Source organism: Schistocerca cancellata, chromosome 2, assembly GCF_023864275.1.
Source record: "Schistocerca cancellata isolate TAMUIC-IGC-003103 chromosome 2, iqSchCanc2.1, whole genome shotgun sequence".
Classification (NCBI taxonomy): Eukaryota; Metazoa; Arthropoda; class Insecta; order Orthoptera; family Acrididae; genus Schistocerca; species Schistocerca cancellata.
Window position 1 is genome coordinate 371,046,417 of NC_064627.1, and position 19,613 is coordinate 371,066,029.

Sequence of the window (19,613 nt, forward strand, 5' to 3'; positions counted from 1 at the left end):
ACAAAAGACTTTTAGAACATTCATTCCATTTTACATTCTTGGTCTTTTGCTTGTCAAAACATATTCTCATTGTACATGATATTTGTATCAAAACATCCGTGATACAATTGTAACATACATATCTGATGACAGTTTTCTCAACGGATAAAGAAGCTTAAACAGACTGATGTTGAGAGAAGTAATATTGTTGGTCAATATATAAAACTGAGGACGTTTCCATCATTCTTTCCGAAAGAGCAGAAGCACAGTTATGAGGGAGAGGGGCAGGGCGAGGGGCGAGGGGGAGAGGGGCAGGGCGAGGGGCGAGGGGGAGAGGGGCAGGGAGAGGGGGAGAGGGGCAGGGGGAGGGGCGAGGGGGAGAGGGGCAGGGGGAAGGGCGAGGGGGAGAGGGGCAGGGAGAGGGGTGAGGGGGAGAGTGGCTGGGGGAGGGGCGAGGGGGAGAGGGGCAGGGGAGGGGCGAGGGGGAGAGGGGCAGGGGAGGGGCGAGGGGGAGAGGGGCAGGGGGAGGGGCGAAGGGGAGAGGGGCAGGGGGAGGGGCAAGGGGGAGATGGGCAGGGGAGGGGCGAGGGGGAGAGGGGCAGGGGAGAGGCGAGGGGGAGAGGGGCAGGGGGAGGGGCGAGGGGTGCAGGGCGAGGGTGAGAGGGGCAGGGGGAGGGGGAGATGGGCAGGGGGAGGGGGAGAGGGGCAGGGTGAGAGGGGCAGGGGGAGGGGGGCAGGGGGAGGGGGGCAGGGGGAGTGGGGCAGGGGGAGGGGCAGGGGGAGGGGTGAGGGGCTTGGGGAGGGGGAGAGGGGCAGGGGAGGGGGAGACGGGCAGGGGGAGGGGGAGAGGGGCAGGGGAGGGGGAGAGGGGCAGGGGCGAGGAGAGGGGCAGGGGTGGGGGAGAGGGGCAGGAGGAGGGGGAGAGGGGTAGGGGGGGAGAGGGGCAGGGGGAGGGGGAGAGGGGCAGGGGGAGGGGGAGAGGGGCAGGGGGAGGGGGAGAGGGGCAGGGGGAGGGGGAGAGGGGCAGGGGAGGGGACAGTGGAGGTGGAGGTGGAGAAGGGCAGGAGGAGAGGGAGAGGGGCAAGGGAGGGGTAGGTGGAGAGGGGCAAGGGAGGGGTAGGTGGAGAGGGGCAAGGGAGGGGGAGACGGTGGGGGGGGGGAGGTAGGGGGGAGTGAGGGTAAAAATTGTAGAGGGTGATCATGACAGACTTGCACAGGACAGACTAGTATGGAAAACTGCTTCAAATCAATCCTTGGACTGAAGACCTCCACAACAACAACAACTGGCTCTCAACAACTCAGGAATACACACAGACAGGCAAACAACATAACAACAACATCATCATCATCATCATCATCATCATCATATGAACATAATGCCTGAGTTACAAAGGTATGGAACTTTAGTAACTTTTATGAATAGCTGGACACCAAAGTATTCAACAAATTGATTATGTGGCCCTCCTCCCACAGGATGCCACACACAATTGCTACTTATGTCTGATTTCAATGTTTCTAACTGCAACCCTGAAATGAAACTGATGGCATCTATGTTGTTGTTGTTGTTGTTGTGGACTTCAGCCCTGAGACTGGTTTGATGCAGCTCTCCATGCTACTCTATCCTGTGCAAGCTTCTTCATCACCCAGTACCTACTGCAACCTACATCCTTCAGAATCTGCTTAGTGTATTCATCTCTTGGTCTCCCCCTACGATTTTTACCCTCCACGCTGCCCTCCAATACTAAATTGGTGATCCCTTGATGCCTCAGAACATGTTCTACCAACCGATCCCTTCTTCTGGTCAAGTTGTGCCACAAACTTCTCTTCTCCCCAATCCTATTCAATACTTCCTCATTAGTTATGTGATCTACCCATCTAATCTTCAGCATTCTTCTGTAGCACCACATTTCGAAAGCTTCTATTCTCTTCTTGTCCAAACTATTTATCGGCCATGTTTCACTTCCATACATGGCTACACTCCATACAAATACTTTCAGAAATGACTTCCTGACACTTAAATCTATACTCGATGTTAACAAATTTCTCTTCTTCAGAAACGCTTTCCTTGCCATTGCCAGTCTACATTTTATATCCTCTCTACTTCGACCATCATCAGTTATTTTGCTCCCCAAACAGCAAAACTCCTTTACTACTTTAAGTGTCTCATTTCCTAATCTAATTCCCTCAGCATCACCCGACTTAATTCCACTACATTCCATTATCCTCGTTTTGCTTTTGTTGATGTTCATCTTATATCCTCCCTTCAAGAGACCATCCATTCCGTTCAACTGCTCTTCCAAGTCCTTTGCTGTCTCTGACAGAATTACAATGTCATCGGCAAACCTCAAAGTTTTTATTTCTTCTCCATGGATTTTAATACCTACCCCGAATTTTTCTTTTGTTTCCTTTACTGCTTGCTCAATATACAGATTGAATAACATCGGGGAGAGGCTACAAACCCGCCTTACTCCCTTCCCCACTGCTGCTTCCCTTTCATGTCCCTCGACTCTTATAACTGCCATCTGGTTTCTGTACAAATTGTAAATAGCCTTTCGCTCCCTGTATTTTACCCCTGCCACCTTCAGAATTTGAAAGAGAGTATTCCAGTCAACATTGTCAAAAGCTTTCTCTAAGTCTAAAAATGCTAGAAACGTAGGTTTGCCTTTCCTTAATCTTTCTTCTAAGATAAGTCGTAAGGTCAGTATTGCCTCACGTGTTCCAGTATTTCTACGGAATCCAAACTGATCTTCCCCGAGGTTGGCTTCTACTAGTTTTTCCATTCGTCTGTAAAGAATTCGTGTTAGTATTTTGCAGCTGTGGCTTATTAAACTGATTGTTCGGTAATTTTCACATCTGTCAACACCTGCTTTCTTTGGGATTGGAATTATTATATTCTTCTTGAAGTCTAAGGGTATTTCACCTGTCTCATACATCTTGCTCACCAGATGGTAGAGTTTTGTCAGGACTGGCTCTCCCAAGGCCATCAGTAGTTTCAATGGAATGTTGTCTACTCCGGGGGCCTTGTTTCGACTCAGGTCTTTCAGTGCTCTGTCAAACTCTTCACGCAGTATCGTATCTCCCATTTCATCTTCATCTACATCCTCTTCCATTTCCATAATATTATCCTCAAGCACATCGCCCTTGTATAGACCCTCTATAAACTCCTTCCACCTTTCTGCTTTCCCTTCCTTGCTTAGAACTGGGTTTCCATCTGAGCTCTTGATGTTCATACAAGTGGTTCTCTTATCTCCAAAGGTCTCTTTAATTTTCCTGTAGGCAGTATCTATCTTACCCCTAGTGAGATAAGCCACTTCATCGTTACATTTTTCCTCTATCCATCCCTGCTTAGCCATTTTGCACTTCCTGTCGATCTCATTTTTGAGACGTTTGTATTCCTTTTTGCCTGCTTCATTTACTGCATTTTTATATTTTCTCCTTTCATCAATTAAATTCAATATTTCTTCTGTTACCCAAGGATTTCTACTAGCCCTTGTCTTTTTACCTACTTGATCCTCTGCTGCCTTCACTACTTCATCCCTCAAAGCTACCCATTCCTCTTCTACTGTATTTCTTTCCCCCATTACTGTCAATTGTTCCCTTATGCTCTCCCTGAAACTCTGTACAACCTCTGGTTCTTTCAGTTTATCCAGGTCCCATCTCCTTAAATTCCCACCTTTTTGCAGTTTCTTCAGTTTTAATCTACAGGTCATAACCAATAGATTGTGGTCAGAGTCCACATCTGCCCCTGGAAATGTCTTGCAATTTAAAACCTGGTTCCTAAATCTCTGTCTTACCATTATATAATCTATCTGATACCTTTTAGTATCTCCAGGGTTCTTCCATGTATACAACCTTCTATCATGATTCTTAAACCAAGTGTTAGCTATGATTAAGTTGTGCTCTGTGCAAAATTCTACCAGGCGGCTTCCTCTTTCATTTCTTAGCCCCAATCCATATTCACCTGCTACGTTTCCTTCTCTCCCTTTTCCTACACTCGAATTCCAATCACCCATGACTATTAAATTTTCGTATCCCTTCACAATCTGAATAATTTCTTTTATTTCATCATACATTTCTTCAATTTCTTCGTCATCTGCAGAGCTAGTTGGCATATAAACTTGTACTACTGTAGTAGGTGTGGGCTTCGTATCTATCTTGGCCACAATAATGCGTTCACCATGCTGTTTGTAGTAGCTTACCCGCATTCCTATTTTCCTATTCATTATTAAACCTACTCCTGCATTACCCCTATTTGACTTTGTGTTTATAACCCTTTAGTCACCTGACCAGAAGTCTTGTTCCTCCTGCCACCCAACTTCACTAATTCCCACTATATCTAACTTTAACCTATCCATTTCCCTTTTTAAATTTTCTAACCTACCTGCCCGATTAAGGGATCTGACATTCCACGCTCCGATCCGTAGAACGCCAGTTTTCTTTCTCCTGATAACGACATCCTCTTGAGTAGTCCCCGCCCGGAGATCCGATTGGGGGACTATTTTACCTCCGGAATATTTTACCCAAGAGGACGCCATCATCATTTAATCATACAGTAAAGCTGCATACCCTCAGGAAAAATTACGGCCGTAGTTTCCCCTTGCTTTCAGCCGTTCACAGTACCAGCACAGCAAGGCCGTTTTGGTTATTGTTACAAGGCCAGATCAGTCAATCATCCAGACTGTTGCCCTTGCAACTACTGAAAAGGCTGCTGCCCCTCTTCAGGAACCACACGTTTGTCTGGCCTCTCAACAGATACCCTCCGTTGTGGTTGTACCTACGGTACGGCTATCTGTATCACTGAGGCACGCAAGCCTCCCCACCAACGGCAAGGTCCATGGTTCATGGGGGGGATGGCATCTAACACATGGAAAAAAGAGTGAAGAGAAACTAAACAGCAGAGTAATTGACAGTACCATAAACTATGACCTCCTGCTCCCAAAAAAATTGTGGTTTTTGCATTGCACATGTAGTAGTTGATACTTAATGTTCATCATAATAAAGTGCTTGTATCAAGGAAACTTCCCCAGTAATCTCCACAGAATAGATGTCAGAGATTCCCTAAATTATGCAAGTGACACTGGCTGCATCCCACTACCCGTGCATGTGAGTGTGAGTGCACCAAGCTTAGTGTTGCGATGAGTGTGTATTTAAATCAACTGCCAACTATATCAGCATGGGCTGGCCAATAGAGGCCACCCGTAGGAAGTGTGCGCATGCCACAGTCTCTGCTGCACCATCTACCATTAACTCAGGCTTATATACATGTGGAGCAGCACTGACTTAACATCACTACGTTCTTGTTTGTAATGCTCACATCAGTTGTGTGTATCACTTATGTTGCACCCCTGTATGATTCTTTTGTATTGTTACATGAAGAGTCATGAGAGACTTATTTCCATTATTGTTCACAGAGTTATAGTAAAGCCATATATTTGTTTTACTTGGATTGGTCTCATGTATTACTTGGTTCCTACATGATTGGCAACGAGACTGGAATGGTTTCCGCGTGTGCAGTCTTTGAGTGTGGTCTCATCGGGTTTAGTCACTGTGGATACTATGGCACTGACCACTTTGTTGGCTTCCATTAACAGACAGGATACCATTCGACCAGTCTGTCTACCCCCTTTTCTGCCATATGACGATTCAGTTGATGACTGGGAAGCTCACAAAAAAAGAGTCAGACAGCATTTTTTGGCTTTCAGTGTGAAGGACTCGAACTTATGCAAAGCCTAAGGTGCATCAATTACTGTGTCAGCTTGCCCTTTTACAAGAACCAGCAACTATTACTTTTGATACACATGTGCAGTTTATTGTCCAACTACCACTGCAAATGAACATGTCATAACGGTGTGAGTTGAATTATACCAATGCCACAAGAAACCATAGCAGTCATACAGAGCCTGGGCAGTGGAACTTCATGGCCTTAGCCTTAATTGTCAATACTCTATGGTGTGCAGCACAGTTATCTCTTTAGCTTCGGACAAAGAAGTGCACCAGAAGGCTTCACTCTGTAAAAACCCCTCTTGGCAGAAGTTTTGCAAATAGCACAATCTTTTGAAATTCCCTGGGCAGCAGGTGATCAATGAAGCATGAGGTGATGTGGCAATAGTGTCACAAGATGTTTCCATTAGGATGATAGACAGCTTGCATGAGGAAGCGGCAGTGGTGGCAGTAAACAGGCAGGCTCAGTACCAAATAGAGCAAGACTGGCCCAAGCAGCCACAAACACCACAGAGTCAGTGTCGGCGTTCTCTGTTTCCATCTTATTCTTTCTGTTTTGTCCAGCACAAACATTCGGAGTGCCCTTAGCACTGGGCTACTTGCCAGAAGTTTGCTTGCCAGTTGTTCACCGAAGATTGCTCAGGAGATGGACATGGACATAAACTGTGTAACTCTAATGCTTGTGGCTTCTCCCAAGTTGTTTATTGAGTTAAGTGTTTTGCACCAAGTAGTCCGGCTATAAGTCAACACAGGTGCTGCAGTGATGTTACTGAATTCTCATACCTACGAGAGTTCAGGCTCACCACATTGACACAGGTCATGCAGAAGCTGGTCCATTATAACTAACAGGACAGTGTGCCAGTGGGACAATTTACACAATCTGCCTCTTACAAATCAGTGATTCATTCCGTTACATTTTTGGTGGTTGCTGATGCCGGTGTTGAGAACGTATCTGGTATGGGTGCATTCCAGGCATTTGGATTTTCTATTACTGATGCAGTCCACCTTGTGTCCAATCAGGTTTTGTATTCTCAATTGGAAACACAGTGGGAGGAGTTTTCAGATTTGTTTCCAGAGGGTACAGCATGTCCTACAAATTTTTCTGCTCATATTCCTTTGAAATACATGGCTTGGCCTAATTTTTGTCATGCATATCCTATTCCTGTCTGAGCCAGTACAGCTAACTATTTAAATTTTTTGTTTGTTTTGGAATCACCCAACTTCTCAGTAATCGCCACAATGTCAATAGTCAATATCGAGATTGGACTGGAGTCTCTGGTCACCACATCTTTGGTGAGCTGGCTTCCCATGTGCCACGAGGTGACAGAACAAGGAATAAGGGGGTTGCAGTGAGTTAGCTCTCGATAGTGGGTGAGGAGCAACGCCGGTGTCAGAGGGCAAGGCTGCTTGGTCGGTGGGCCCCGCAGAAGCAGTCGGTTGGGGAGAGAATGCTGTGGGATTGAAGAACCTAGTGTGGAGGGGCGGTGTTGCCCATCATCGTGTGGTCAGTCGAGGGCTGAGAAGTGATTTCTTGGTTCTGCCCTTGGATTCCGACAAAGAATTACAGCAAGTTTGGTGTACGAGGTGAACAATAAGAATTCTAAAAACGTGCATGTTGGTGGCACGTATATCACACTTGTGAGTAGTGTAAGCTTTACTTCAATACTACAGTCTCCAGTTAGAGTACTGCTTGGGAAAGAGTGTTGATATCGGCATTGCCATCTATTAAGCTGCTTTAAAGTAAATGATTATTTTGGATCGAAAGTTGTTCCAAGTGAGGGACCAGATCATTGCTGGTCTTATTAAGAAACCTAAGCTGGCCCCCAACTTGTTAAACTCTGTTATCTACAGTTATAACGAGTAATTTGACACTCGGGTAGAGTCCACAAGTGAACTTTGGAGGTACTGTTAAGTGTTTGTAGTAATTGAAAGATTGACTGTGGAGATTTTCAGTTGGATGCTTATGAATCATGTTAATTGCATTTCACTTCTTATGGTATTTTACCCCATAAGCTAAGTCTCCCCTGACCCGGGATTGTTGGTGACTTTTCCAAACTCTCCCCATTTCCTAAACTCCTCAGTTGTTTTACATCACACCTCTTCCTTCCCTTCTGCCAGAAGGAGAAGCCACTGGTTCCAAAAGCTTGTAGATTTAAGTATCTTTATATGTGTGTTCTCCTGCCACTGCCACAAGTAGATTTTTTATATGTAGTTAGTTTTTTGTTTGTTTGCAGGTGTATGTCTTTAGTCTTCGTACACACTGAAATCCATATTGCGCATGCCCACTGCTATGGGATCCAAAACAAAATGGCAGAGTCCATTGATAAATTAGAAATTAGCTGTGCCTTTATGTTTTGGCTCCTCCAGTGGTGTGCTACAGTACTGTGGTTCAAGGATTTCAATGTGTACCAAGATTGAAGATACTTACTTTCAAACAACAAAAATTTATGTACTGAACTTTATTTTTCAAGGTGCTAGTTAAAATTTTCTGACTATCCCTTGCATATAAATCATTATAGTGAATACATTTAAGTCCAAATACACACAACCAACAACTCTGGGATCACTTCGTTTCACATTCTTTACAATGAATACTATCTAAAAATTAGTCAAAAGTCAGTCCAATTAAGATTTTTATACTATCATTGGAGTTATTTTACAAATTAATGATGAAGTAAAAGATAACTGCTGGAAAAAGAATTCTTTCTCAACTGTTTTTACACAAAGAAATATTAATGTTCACTTTATACAGAAATTTACTATAAGATCTAGTGACTATTATTACATTACTGATCCCTTACCTCTAAGAAAAGACTGAAATTGGTTTGTATACTTTCTATAGTCTCAAAATCTGCGTCAGTTACATTAAAAAGCCTGTAATTAGAAGAGAAAATATGATAACTGGTTGACAAACAAATAAATAAGACTAATGCAATAAAATATAATTAATTTCATACCTGTCTGTGAGACTGTTCATAAGCTGCATATCTTGTTCATAAGTCATTGATCTGTTAGGTAAACCAGTCATCTTTAAAAGATTCTTTATCAACAACTGGCCAGATTTTGAATTAATGAAATTCTGAAAAGTTTGAATAAAAAATCATTCCTGTTACAATAACTGCAAGACAACAAAACTAAATAGTAACTGCTGAAGGCACTTCTTTCCTGGCTAACACTGAGAAGAACTGAAAGCCAGTTACAAAGTTACCAATTTCTAAGGACGTTTCCTTTATGTCTTGCTGTGAACATGTGAATGGCTGGAACATTACTTATTATGCAATAGTACTTAATTGCTTGAGTTCATGATAGAAATGTCATTAACAAATTTGACTTTTCTATTTCTTTTTGCAGTAAATCATTGCAGATTCATTGCATAAGTGTACTACCTATGAACAACTTTTTGATGTGGCTCTACTGAACTGTAGCTCCAGATTATGATCAAATGTTTCACTTCTCTAATATTTCTGAAAATGCAACACCAAGAAGGATACATATGACTTAAATGAACATTACATAACAGATTAGGTAACTGAAATACCATATTTCAATCTGTATATGGTCAACAAAGCATCCCAGACATGTTCAAAGGTCTACATGTAGTGTAATCATATATGTCACAGAACTCATGATTCTTTGAAGAAGTAATAAGTTTCCTTTAATTTACGTCTATGGTCACAATCTTTTTTGTTTAACAGATTACTGGTTTTGGTCTTTAATGACCATCATCAGATCTGTTTCATAAAAACAAAGTCCTAATGTACTGCAGCCATAGTGGCATTGTCAAATGTTAAATGTGGAATCAGCACCAGCATCATCAAATACATATAAATCACATCACATGCACACTGGTGCTCATTCCGCATTTAACATTTGACGATGCCACTATGGCTGCAGTACATTAGGACTTTGTTTTTATGAAACAGATCTGATGATGGTCATTAAAGACCAAAACCGGTAATCTGTTAAACAAAAAAGATTGTGACCATAGGCGTAAATTAAAGGAAACTTATTACATATACGGGTCACTGTGTTTTTCACGACGATGCCACAGCTTGTGAATCTTTGAAGAAAGCTTGCACATTTCTCCCATCATGTGGGCACACAGTGTCCAGCCAAAACATGATATGTGGAGTCCCCTGAAGGAGAGTTAGAAACTCACATTCCTAAGCCTCCATGATGTAGTGGCTGCCGTTCAGATTGCCTCCAATATGTTTGAGTCAAGATCACACTGAATGTTGCCCCAAACAATCATACCTGATATTTGTTTCCTTTGCCACTCTACTACACAGCCTACAAAACTGCAACTGCCAAGATAGCATTCAATACACATGCAGCCATCATTGTAGAACAGTTTGAAGCACAATTCAGCTGAAAACACTATATTTTATGACATTCAGCACAACAGTGATGTCATTCATGTGTACATTCCCATCTTGAGTATTTGTGACATGCATGCCACCAGTATTAATTGACAGCAGTTGATGTAGACTGATTCACAGTATTTTCAGCATTCCAATATCAAGGCAAAATGTGTACAAATCTGTATGATCTGTCATGGCTAAGTAGACATATTGAAGGTCAATACATGCTCTGGTTACATTTCAAGGCCATTACCCACTTATTGCTGCATCTGAATTCCTTCTATCCATAATTCCTACATAAATATCACTGCTATAACAACATGCCCATAACAAGCTGAAACTTCACAGAAACCTGATTCCCAAATCCAATCATTCAGCCCATATGAACTGATTCACTAGCAGATATTGCACCTTTTGACACCAATATGGCACTTGCCTCAATGTTTCCATTTTCTATGAAAATTCTTCATTGTCTCAACTTTGCATATCACAGACTCTTCTAGTCACAGAACAGAGGATGCTGTTGGTCCCAAATATGTACAATACTTTTATTTCCATTTCAGGTCAAAATTTTTGGACGTGGCTGTTTTTAAAAATGTTTACATACTGTAATGAGTAATGGCCAATGCTCCTAATTTCACAGATTCATAGCTAGAATGAATTTGCAATTAGTAAAATAAATATACAGGGTGTTCCACATAGATGATCATCTATAGTCGAATTGCTTGTGAAAACAGGTGGCAAAACAGGCTAGAAAGTTGACTACAATTCATTTTATTGAAAAGTTGAGTGCAGCTGTGTGTTCGTGCATCAGTCGTTGTGAGAAGCTCATGTTGTCGAGTTGTAGCAGAAATCGGCCACAGAATTCGCATAGAAATTTCAAGAAGTTGCTGCATGTCAGTAAGAAGGTTATCACAGCAGGTTGGTGTATCTTGTACTAAAAAATATAAAATTAAAATACTGTTGTGTGAGTGTGGTGCAAGAGTTGAAATTTAAGAATCGGGGAAAAAACAAGAGTTCATTATCATAACTGGCTGTTAACATCAATTGCTAACAGTTACTTGGATCCCTTGCTTTACTTCACGTAAGATGAGGCCTGGTTTCATTTGTCAGGTAATGTAAACTCCCACAATACTAGATACTGGTCACAGGACAATCCACATATTCTGCATGAAGAGCCTCTTCACTCACAGAGGTGTTTGGTATGCATGTCCGGCATGCACATTAGTGGCCCCATATTTTTCAGTTACACCTTAAACGGTGCCAAATATCTAAAGATCTTTGACTCTGTCTATGAACAATCAACAGATGCAGAAAAGCTGTATGCAGTATTCCTACAAGATGAAGCAACAGCTCACACATCCAACCAAAGTACGGACCACATCACCAACATGTTTCCTGAAGACAGACTTGTCAGTAGAGGCCTCTGTCCCCCAAGGTCCCTGGACTTAACATAGTGTAACTTTTATTCATAGGGCACACTAAAAAGCAAAGTGTATGTCAACAATCCTCACACAACAGATGATTTTAAATGGAACATTACTAGAGAAATTAGCAACACCACACCTGCAGAATTATAGTGTGTTGCTGGTAACGTCATCACACAAAGTCAGTGATTCCTGGATGCCCATGGTCAGCATCTTAATTAACAGGTAATTAAATGTTTCTTGATGTTACTATTATGTATTATTTTTAGTTAGTTCATTGTTACTTGAATCTATCTCAGACATGAGGCGTACCAGTTTTATGTGGGACACCCTGTGTAAATCCGCATAAACACTAATCATCAGAGGATATTTATTGAATCTATGAAAAAGTTATGTTCATGCCAGACATCCAGTTGTTTGAAACATATTGTAACCACAGATGAAAATTAGTGAACACTATACAAATTACAGTGTTAAAATCACAAATTGCTTGATATATATTTTTTATTTAGGGGAGACCTGCACTGTCATGCATACAAAAAACATTCTATCTATCACATGACAAAAACAGAAAACAGAGACAATTGTAGGATGACGTGTGAATTTCATCCCCATCGACGCGCAAGTTGCCGAAGTGGCGTCAAATCGAAAGACTTGCACCCAGCGAATGGTCTACCTGACGGAAGGCCCTAGTCACACGACATTATTATAGCATTTTAGATATGTTAATTTTCAGCTCTTCTTTCATCTGAACAAGAATCATATGACTTAATTTGAAAGAAAAGAAATGCCTATTGTAGTATACATGATTAAACGGGATTGTTTACTGTATACAGTCAGTTCTGCTCATTAAAAGAGTCAGAAAACAAATTGGTTCATCATTAAAATTGATACTTGTAACTGTCAGCTAAAAGAATACTTAATTAAACTGACTCCTTTTTACTACTTTACTGAATAATCTTGCAATGCAATGAAGCAGTTTTATTCTCTCTGTGTTGTTTTTCATATGGAGCGTGCAAATACAATGTTTGACTCATTTTATCTGATGTTGGACTTTTGGTCGTATACAGCTACTTACAACAAAATTCTGTTATGCTAGTCGTAATAGTTCTCACAGTACCTGTCCAGGCACAGCATTAAAAGTGATCACACTCAAGTGTTTTGCATGTTGTTTGCTAGACCACTACTGTATACAGCAAAAATGCTAGATGCATGAAAAAGGAAAATTAATTTAACTAGAGGAAAGACAATAGAAGGGAAAAAGCTCTGGGACTCTCGCTTTGAGTGTATACAGAGAAAAGAGAATTTGCTCCCAACAAAAAAACCTCTGAGAAAGTTGAGTGGAACAACACTGTGTACAAGCTTTGTAATGCAGCTCTTTGTATAAGCAATTTGTATAATGCAATGGATTCCTTATTCACCTTGTAAAGAATACAGACTAGATATATCTAAAGATAGATATGTAGTCCATTAACTTGAAAATAATGTTAATAGACAACATAATAAAATAAACATCAACAAAGTGAACATTTATAGGGTTGATAGTGACACATAGTATAAGACGATGTTAGCTTATCCATGTGCATAAAAATGAATCAAACAACTTGCATGTTTCAAAACTTGGTGGAAATCTTACTTCATTTTTCTTCTCAGGATTAAGTGTGTAGTGAGAATGCCTGCTTTACAGGTGTCCATAAAGGCATAAACCTCAAAGTCAAGTTTGGGTGTACTGAGAATACCATGTTATGACACAAGGATCCATTGCAGAGTGCAGGAAAATGGCATTCCCCAAGGATGTGTGCTGGCTCCAATATTATACAACATATATACCAATGATCAGCCACTCAACACTCAAAACCAGTCCATTATTTACACATATGACGCATCTGGCATTGTTCAAGAAGCAACACTTGAACAAGTAGAATCAAAGCTAACAATTGCCTTCGAAGAACCTGCTGTCTGCTATGATAACAAGTACTTGAAACCCAATCCAGATAAAACTAAGTTTTTGCGCATTTCACTTATGCAATAATAAGGTAAGAAGAAAGGTGAACATCACCTGCAAAGGATAAAATTTAAATAACTTTGTTCACAACAAGTACTAGGGGTTAAAGTTGGATCATTTCTTAACTTACAAACAACACTGTACAGACACCTAACAGAAGGCATGCACTAAAACAATCTCATCCACAACTGACAAATGCCACTTCAGTCTGGAGGAATTTTGTGTATGCTAATCATGTTGCAGAGGCTCTTCATGAGACTGGCCACATAGTCACAGGATGCCTAAGACAAAATCCAGTCAAAAAGGTCTTTCCAATCATTGGAGTAGCACCTCCAGATGTAATAAGAAAGACAGCAGCAGAAATTGAACAAAAGCAGCAAGAAACAGTTTCAAGGCACCCACTGTTTGGAACTCACACTCATCCATCATGACTGAAATACAAGAAAAGCTTCCTAATACAACGGTACAAATTTCTACTTCAGCAGAAGACCACCACATTGAGCTATGGAGAACAAACTCTCAGAGGACTATGGGCAGCAAAAGAGAAGTTACCATCAGGTTGCCATCTCCCATGTGGGACTTGCCAAGACACTCAATGGATTCAGAAGAGGAGTGACAATGTGTAAAATTAATTTGAAGAAGTGGGGTGTGACAACGAATTTTATGAATGTGCAGCATGGCAGGACACTGAACACCTTGGTTTGCACTAATCTGAGCGGACCCTGTGATTTGACTTTGCTGTTTTGACTACTCAACACTGGATTCAAAAAGCGTGAAATTATCTCAACCATTAACATTAGGTCGTAGTTCTTGTGTATTTTTGGACTGAATAAATAAAAATGAACAGTCTTTATTTTCACTGAAGTGCACGGAAGTAAACGAGTCAGATGGACAGAAGAAAGGGAAAACTGATGCAAGTCCTTGGAGACAGATGATTCTCACAACCACATACGAAGTCCATGCAAAAGAAGCTCAGTAAAAGACTTTATTTTATATTTTTTCTATTGACCAGTGACGATTACAGATTCTTCAGAGACAAGTTAAGTCAAGAACAGCCTCTCATAAGCATGACAGAGATTGGCATCTGAACAGACCTCACGCTACTTCAAATACAGTATAAAGAATCATTTATGTGCATGATTCATATGTTTAAATGAAACATTGTCACTTCTTTCGGCTTTATTAGTTGATTTGCGATGTGTTTGCCTCTGATAAAGGCGTCTTCAGACAATGTACAAAAATTATAAAACCCAGTACAAATATAATGCCCTTACACAAAAATTCTAAATCATGAAAACATCCTTTAATCCTACATCATAAAAGTTACAGGTCCTAAATTACATTTGGGTGGGAAGGGGGGGGGGGGGGGGTAACTTAAGAGTGTACTAGCTCCCAGAGTATGAAATACGAAAATTTAACACTTACTGAACTATGGTTAAACAATCATCTCATGAAATGAGGAGTCAAACATATAAAAGTACACCCAGGAAAGAATGGACCAAGTGCATGTATAATGCAAAAATATGGAACAATGAAAAAAATGGTGGCAATTTGTACCTAAAACAAGAATGACATAAGGTCATATCAAGATTATTAGCAATAACCATAAAAGAGAAACAGGCAAAAGCTTCCCTTGTGAAGGTTTACAGTACTGTGATAACACATCGCAAGCCAATAATGGTAATAAAGAAGAACTCTCACACGGTAAGATCAAATGTGACTTTTTAAAAATGCAGGTTCTGTCAATAACTGTCATGTATGCACAACCTTACATACTAGTACTGGTCTGACTGATGAAAACTAAGGTCTATGGTGTCGTAATAGTCAGAAGCTCACCAGGTGGTGACACTATGGCTTCTAATAATGGAAGGCTCTGTGTAAAAAATTAGCAAGAACACCCAGTGTCTGAACTAATATAAATTCATAAACTCATTTGAAGATGTGCATCATAGCATAGAAAAATGTCTGAGTTTTCAACAGGGACTGTTCCTTTAAAAGCCTCAGAAATTTTGAGCAACTATGTTTCGAAACACATCGGACAGACAGCGAGATCATTTACTGTTAGACTCAGTGAACACTTCCTTATGAGATAAGAGCAAATTAAAAAATATTCGTTCTTCACTGAACATCTGAAAGTTTCAGGCCATCAGTCCCCTAGTTTCAAAAATCTTACAATCCTGCACATAGAAAATAAAGGGCAAAACTTAAATTTGCTTGAGGAATTTAAAATTTCAAAACATATTCCCTTCAAATCATCGAAGATTTTAAATGAACAGTTATTGTTGAAAAATCAGATGTTTTTTGATGCTATGATGCGCATTTTCAAATGAGTTTATGAATTTACATAGTTTAGTGTTTTAGAATTTTTGTATATGACCATCGTATTTGTACTGGGTTTTCTAATTTTTCTAGATTGTCTGAAGATGTCTTTCAGCACACGTGAAACACGTCACACATGAAGAACTAATAAATCCATCTTCATTGCAACCACAACCGAATTCTCTCTATCACATTACCGCAGTTTCTGTACCAGTGCCACAGATTTTGCGAATGGAGTGGAAGGACTTTCGTTACAACTTGCCTAGTCAGGCAAAAAACAAAAAAAGGGATTTGGAATATTACAAACTAAATTACAAAATAGTGAAGGCTTGCTTGAATATTACCTTCAATAAGAATTGTTTAAATGATAAGGTTATTCTTGTATATGTGCACAGGTACCTCAAAATTAAGCATTTTGATAAAGCATCTCCTGGTATGTTCAAACGCGCCAAGGTTATAATTTTGAATGAAATTAGGAGGTGGCATATTGTTAAAGATAGGCTTAATGCCCTAACATACAGTGCTTACTTTAAGGCTGTTAAAACATTTGATGTGCATTGTTTTGACAATATAATATTTCTTGCTATTTTATGTGTATGGGATGAAGCTCAACTCATTAGTGATGGTCAAAATAGGAAGTTAGTTAAGCTCAAGCACATTAACAATAAGTCATGTAGTGCAGAGAAGCACAGCTTTCCATTTGCTGACCCAATAATTAATCTCATTAATATTTCATTCAGTTAACAGCAAATAGCACTCTTGAATAAAGGCCTAAAATGCCAATTAACACTACAGTTAAATAACAGGGTAATTTCTTCCATTGTCACACACGTAAAAATGGCCTTAGACAGTGCTGTGATCGAAAAATCCATCCACACATATATGGATATGGATATGTGTGTGTGTGCGAGTGTATACCCGTCCTTTTTTCCCCCTAAGGTAAGTCTTTCCGCTCCTGGGACTGGAATGACTCCTTACCCTCTCTCTTAAAACCCACATCCTTTCGTTTTTCCCTCTCCTTCCCTCTTTCCTGATGAGGCAACAGTTTGTTGCGAAAGCTTGAATTTTGTGTGTATGTTTGTGTTCGTTTGTGTGTCTGTCGACCTGCCAGCACTTTCATTTGGTAAGTCACATCATCTTTGTTTTTAGGTATATTGGAATGTTTCCTCCTTATATATATATATATATATATATATATATATATATATATATATATATATATATATATATGTGTGTGTGTGTGTGTGTTGAGTGCGCGAGTGTATACCCGTCCTTTTTTCCCCCTAAGGTAAGTCTTTCCGCTCCCAGGATTGGAAGGACTCCTTACCCTCTCCCTTAAAACCCAAATCCTTTCGTCTTTCCCTCTCCTTCACTCTTTCCTGACGAGGCAACCGTTGGTTGCGAAAGTTAGAATTTTGTGTGTATGTTTGTGTTTGTTTGTGTGTCTATCGACGTGCCAGCGCTTTCGTTTGGTAAGTCACATCATCTTTGTTTTTAGATATATTTTTTCCCACGTGGAATGTTTCCCTCTATTATATTCATATCATTAATTTGAACCCAACAATTACGTTTGCTATTGCCACTGTTGCATTTCGAAATCTTTTCTGTCGTCTTATTTTCTCTTTTTGTTTTTGCCAGTAGTTTCACTTTGTATTCACCTTCTCCTTTTTACCGTAATCTACTATACAATTTTATCCCACCTATATATACTCAATAATACGTCACCCACTTCCAAATCATAACAAAAAAAATTTTTTTTTGTTTTTTTCCGCTTTCAACATTACCGCTGCTATAAAATCCACCGTTTCTAGTCCACAAACAGTTCCTTTCACGTATTAAACAACCATTTCATCTAGTTCTGATAACTTTCGTTTTATTTCCATTTCCGTTTTTCGCACATCACTGATAATTTTTAGCCGCTTCCCACGGGTTTTAACGTCATTATTTCTTCGCCAGACAATTGTTAGCCTCATTTTCATAATCTGACACCACAAAACCACTCCTTTTAATACATTTACACGCAGTTTTTTCAAAATTTTCCCGAATTTCTCCATCCTTAACGTGTTTTGACAGCAACACAACCACCTAACCTTTGTGCACATCGTTGTCTACCAAGCCAAGTTCACCACAGGATCAACATAGCCCAGCTTTAACCAACACTTTTCGCCTTTTTTCACAACAGATCTCCAGTTACTTTCTCCAGTTATTTTCATTTTCATTTCAACCTCATGTTACACTTTCCACCTTCTAATACCATGTCACCCTCACAACACCCCCACAACAACCCCATTACGTTTTATTTACATTCCCTTCGCAAACATGCCTTCACCCTAGCCAGATTACGCTCGCATATTTTATTTTCTCAGGCTTGTCTGACATTTGGCATTACCCCCAAAGGCCTCACACTTAAAGTTCCCATCTCTGGCTGCAACCCTTCTTTCCATCAGTCCCTATACCAGTTCCAAACTGAACAATCCATTGCCCTCACCCACCTAATCCTTCACCTACACATCAACTCAGCCAATGAACACACCCGTCAACTCCTATACTTAATAAAAGTCCTCAATCTTTCCTCTCCCACATCCACACCGGCTGTTCAGAGCATCCTCCTACAGGCCCACCGCAAATTAGAACAGCATGCCACCCTTCACCTCAAAAAACTATCCAATCTCCTGGTTTCCCACCTCCAGAAAGGCAACTCACTCACCCTTCACAACCTTTCCAGCAAACCTCAACCTCCTCTCATTGCACACAAACCCAGTCTCTCCCATCTACTCAATCTCCCACTTCCAGCTCCACTCCCTCCAAAACCTCAAAATTCCAATCAACACAATCCGGAACCACAACACCCTAATTCAGTAGTTAAACTTTCCTCCAAACCTCTCTCCAAATCCGAAACCTCTGTCCTATCCAAAGGCCTCACCTTCAGCCCCACTCCCAGATTCAACCAAACAGCCCTCGTCAAAGATTTACTGTCCAACACTCGTACTCTCTGCTGGAAGTATCACTTTGCCACGAAGAAAAATGATCCTAATCCTACCCCTAATGATCCAACTCCCCAAGACACTATCCAAATTGAACCTGCCTGTACAAGTTCCATCCTCCATCACAGCGGGACCCACCTCCTCTTCCTCAAAATCACCCTCTCCAAACCTTCCAGGAATTTCTGAATTCCAGCCTTGCCACTCAATCCTTCTTAAAAAACCTTAATCCTACTCCCAACATCACCACTGCTGAAGCCCAGGCTATCCGTGATCTGAAGGCTGATCGGTCCATCGTCATTCTTCCGGCAGACAAGGGTCCAACGACCGTGGTACTTGATCGTCAGGAGTATGTGGCTGAGGGACTGCGTCAGCTTTCAGACAACACCACATACAAAGTTTGCCAAGGTAATCCCATTCCTGATGTCCAGGCGGTGCTTCAAGGAATCCTCAGAACCTTAGGCCCCCTACAAAACCTTTCACCTGACTCCATCAACCTCCTGACCCCACCAACACCCCGCATCCCTACCTTCTACCTTCTTCCTAAAATTCACAAACCCAATCATCCCGGCCGCCCCATTGTAGCTGGTTACCAAGCACCCACAGAACGTATCTCTGCCTACGTAGATCAACACCTTCAAACCATTACATGCAGTCTCCCATCCTTCATCAAAGACACCAACCACTTTCTCGAACGCCTGGAATCCTTACTCAATCCGTTACCCCCGGAAACCATCCTTGTAACCATTGATGCCACTTCCGTATACACAAATATCCCGCATGTCCAGGGCCTCGCTGCAATGGAGCACTTCCTTTCACG

General features: G+C 41.0%; 1 protein-coding gene across 2 annotated transcripts in view; it reads right to left on the bottom strand.

Moving 5' to 3' along the window:
* Positions 1 to 19,613, bottom strand: part of LOC126161767 (ATP-binding cassette sub-family A member 7-like) — a 601,933-nt gene that overhangs the window by 439,122 nt on the left and 143,198 nt on the right. For both annotated transcript variants that reach the window (XM_049917824.1, XM_049917823.1), the window contains exons 12-13: positions 8,658 to 8,779; positions 8,502 to 8,574 (exon numbers count right to left, since the gene is read on the bottom strand). In XM_049917824.1, the coding sequence (XP_049773781.1) occupies positions 8,502 to 8,574; positions 8,658 to 8,779 (195 nt within the window). The remainder of the gene's footprint in view (positions 1 to 8,501; positions 8,575 to 8,657; positions 8,780 to 19,613) is intronic.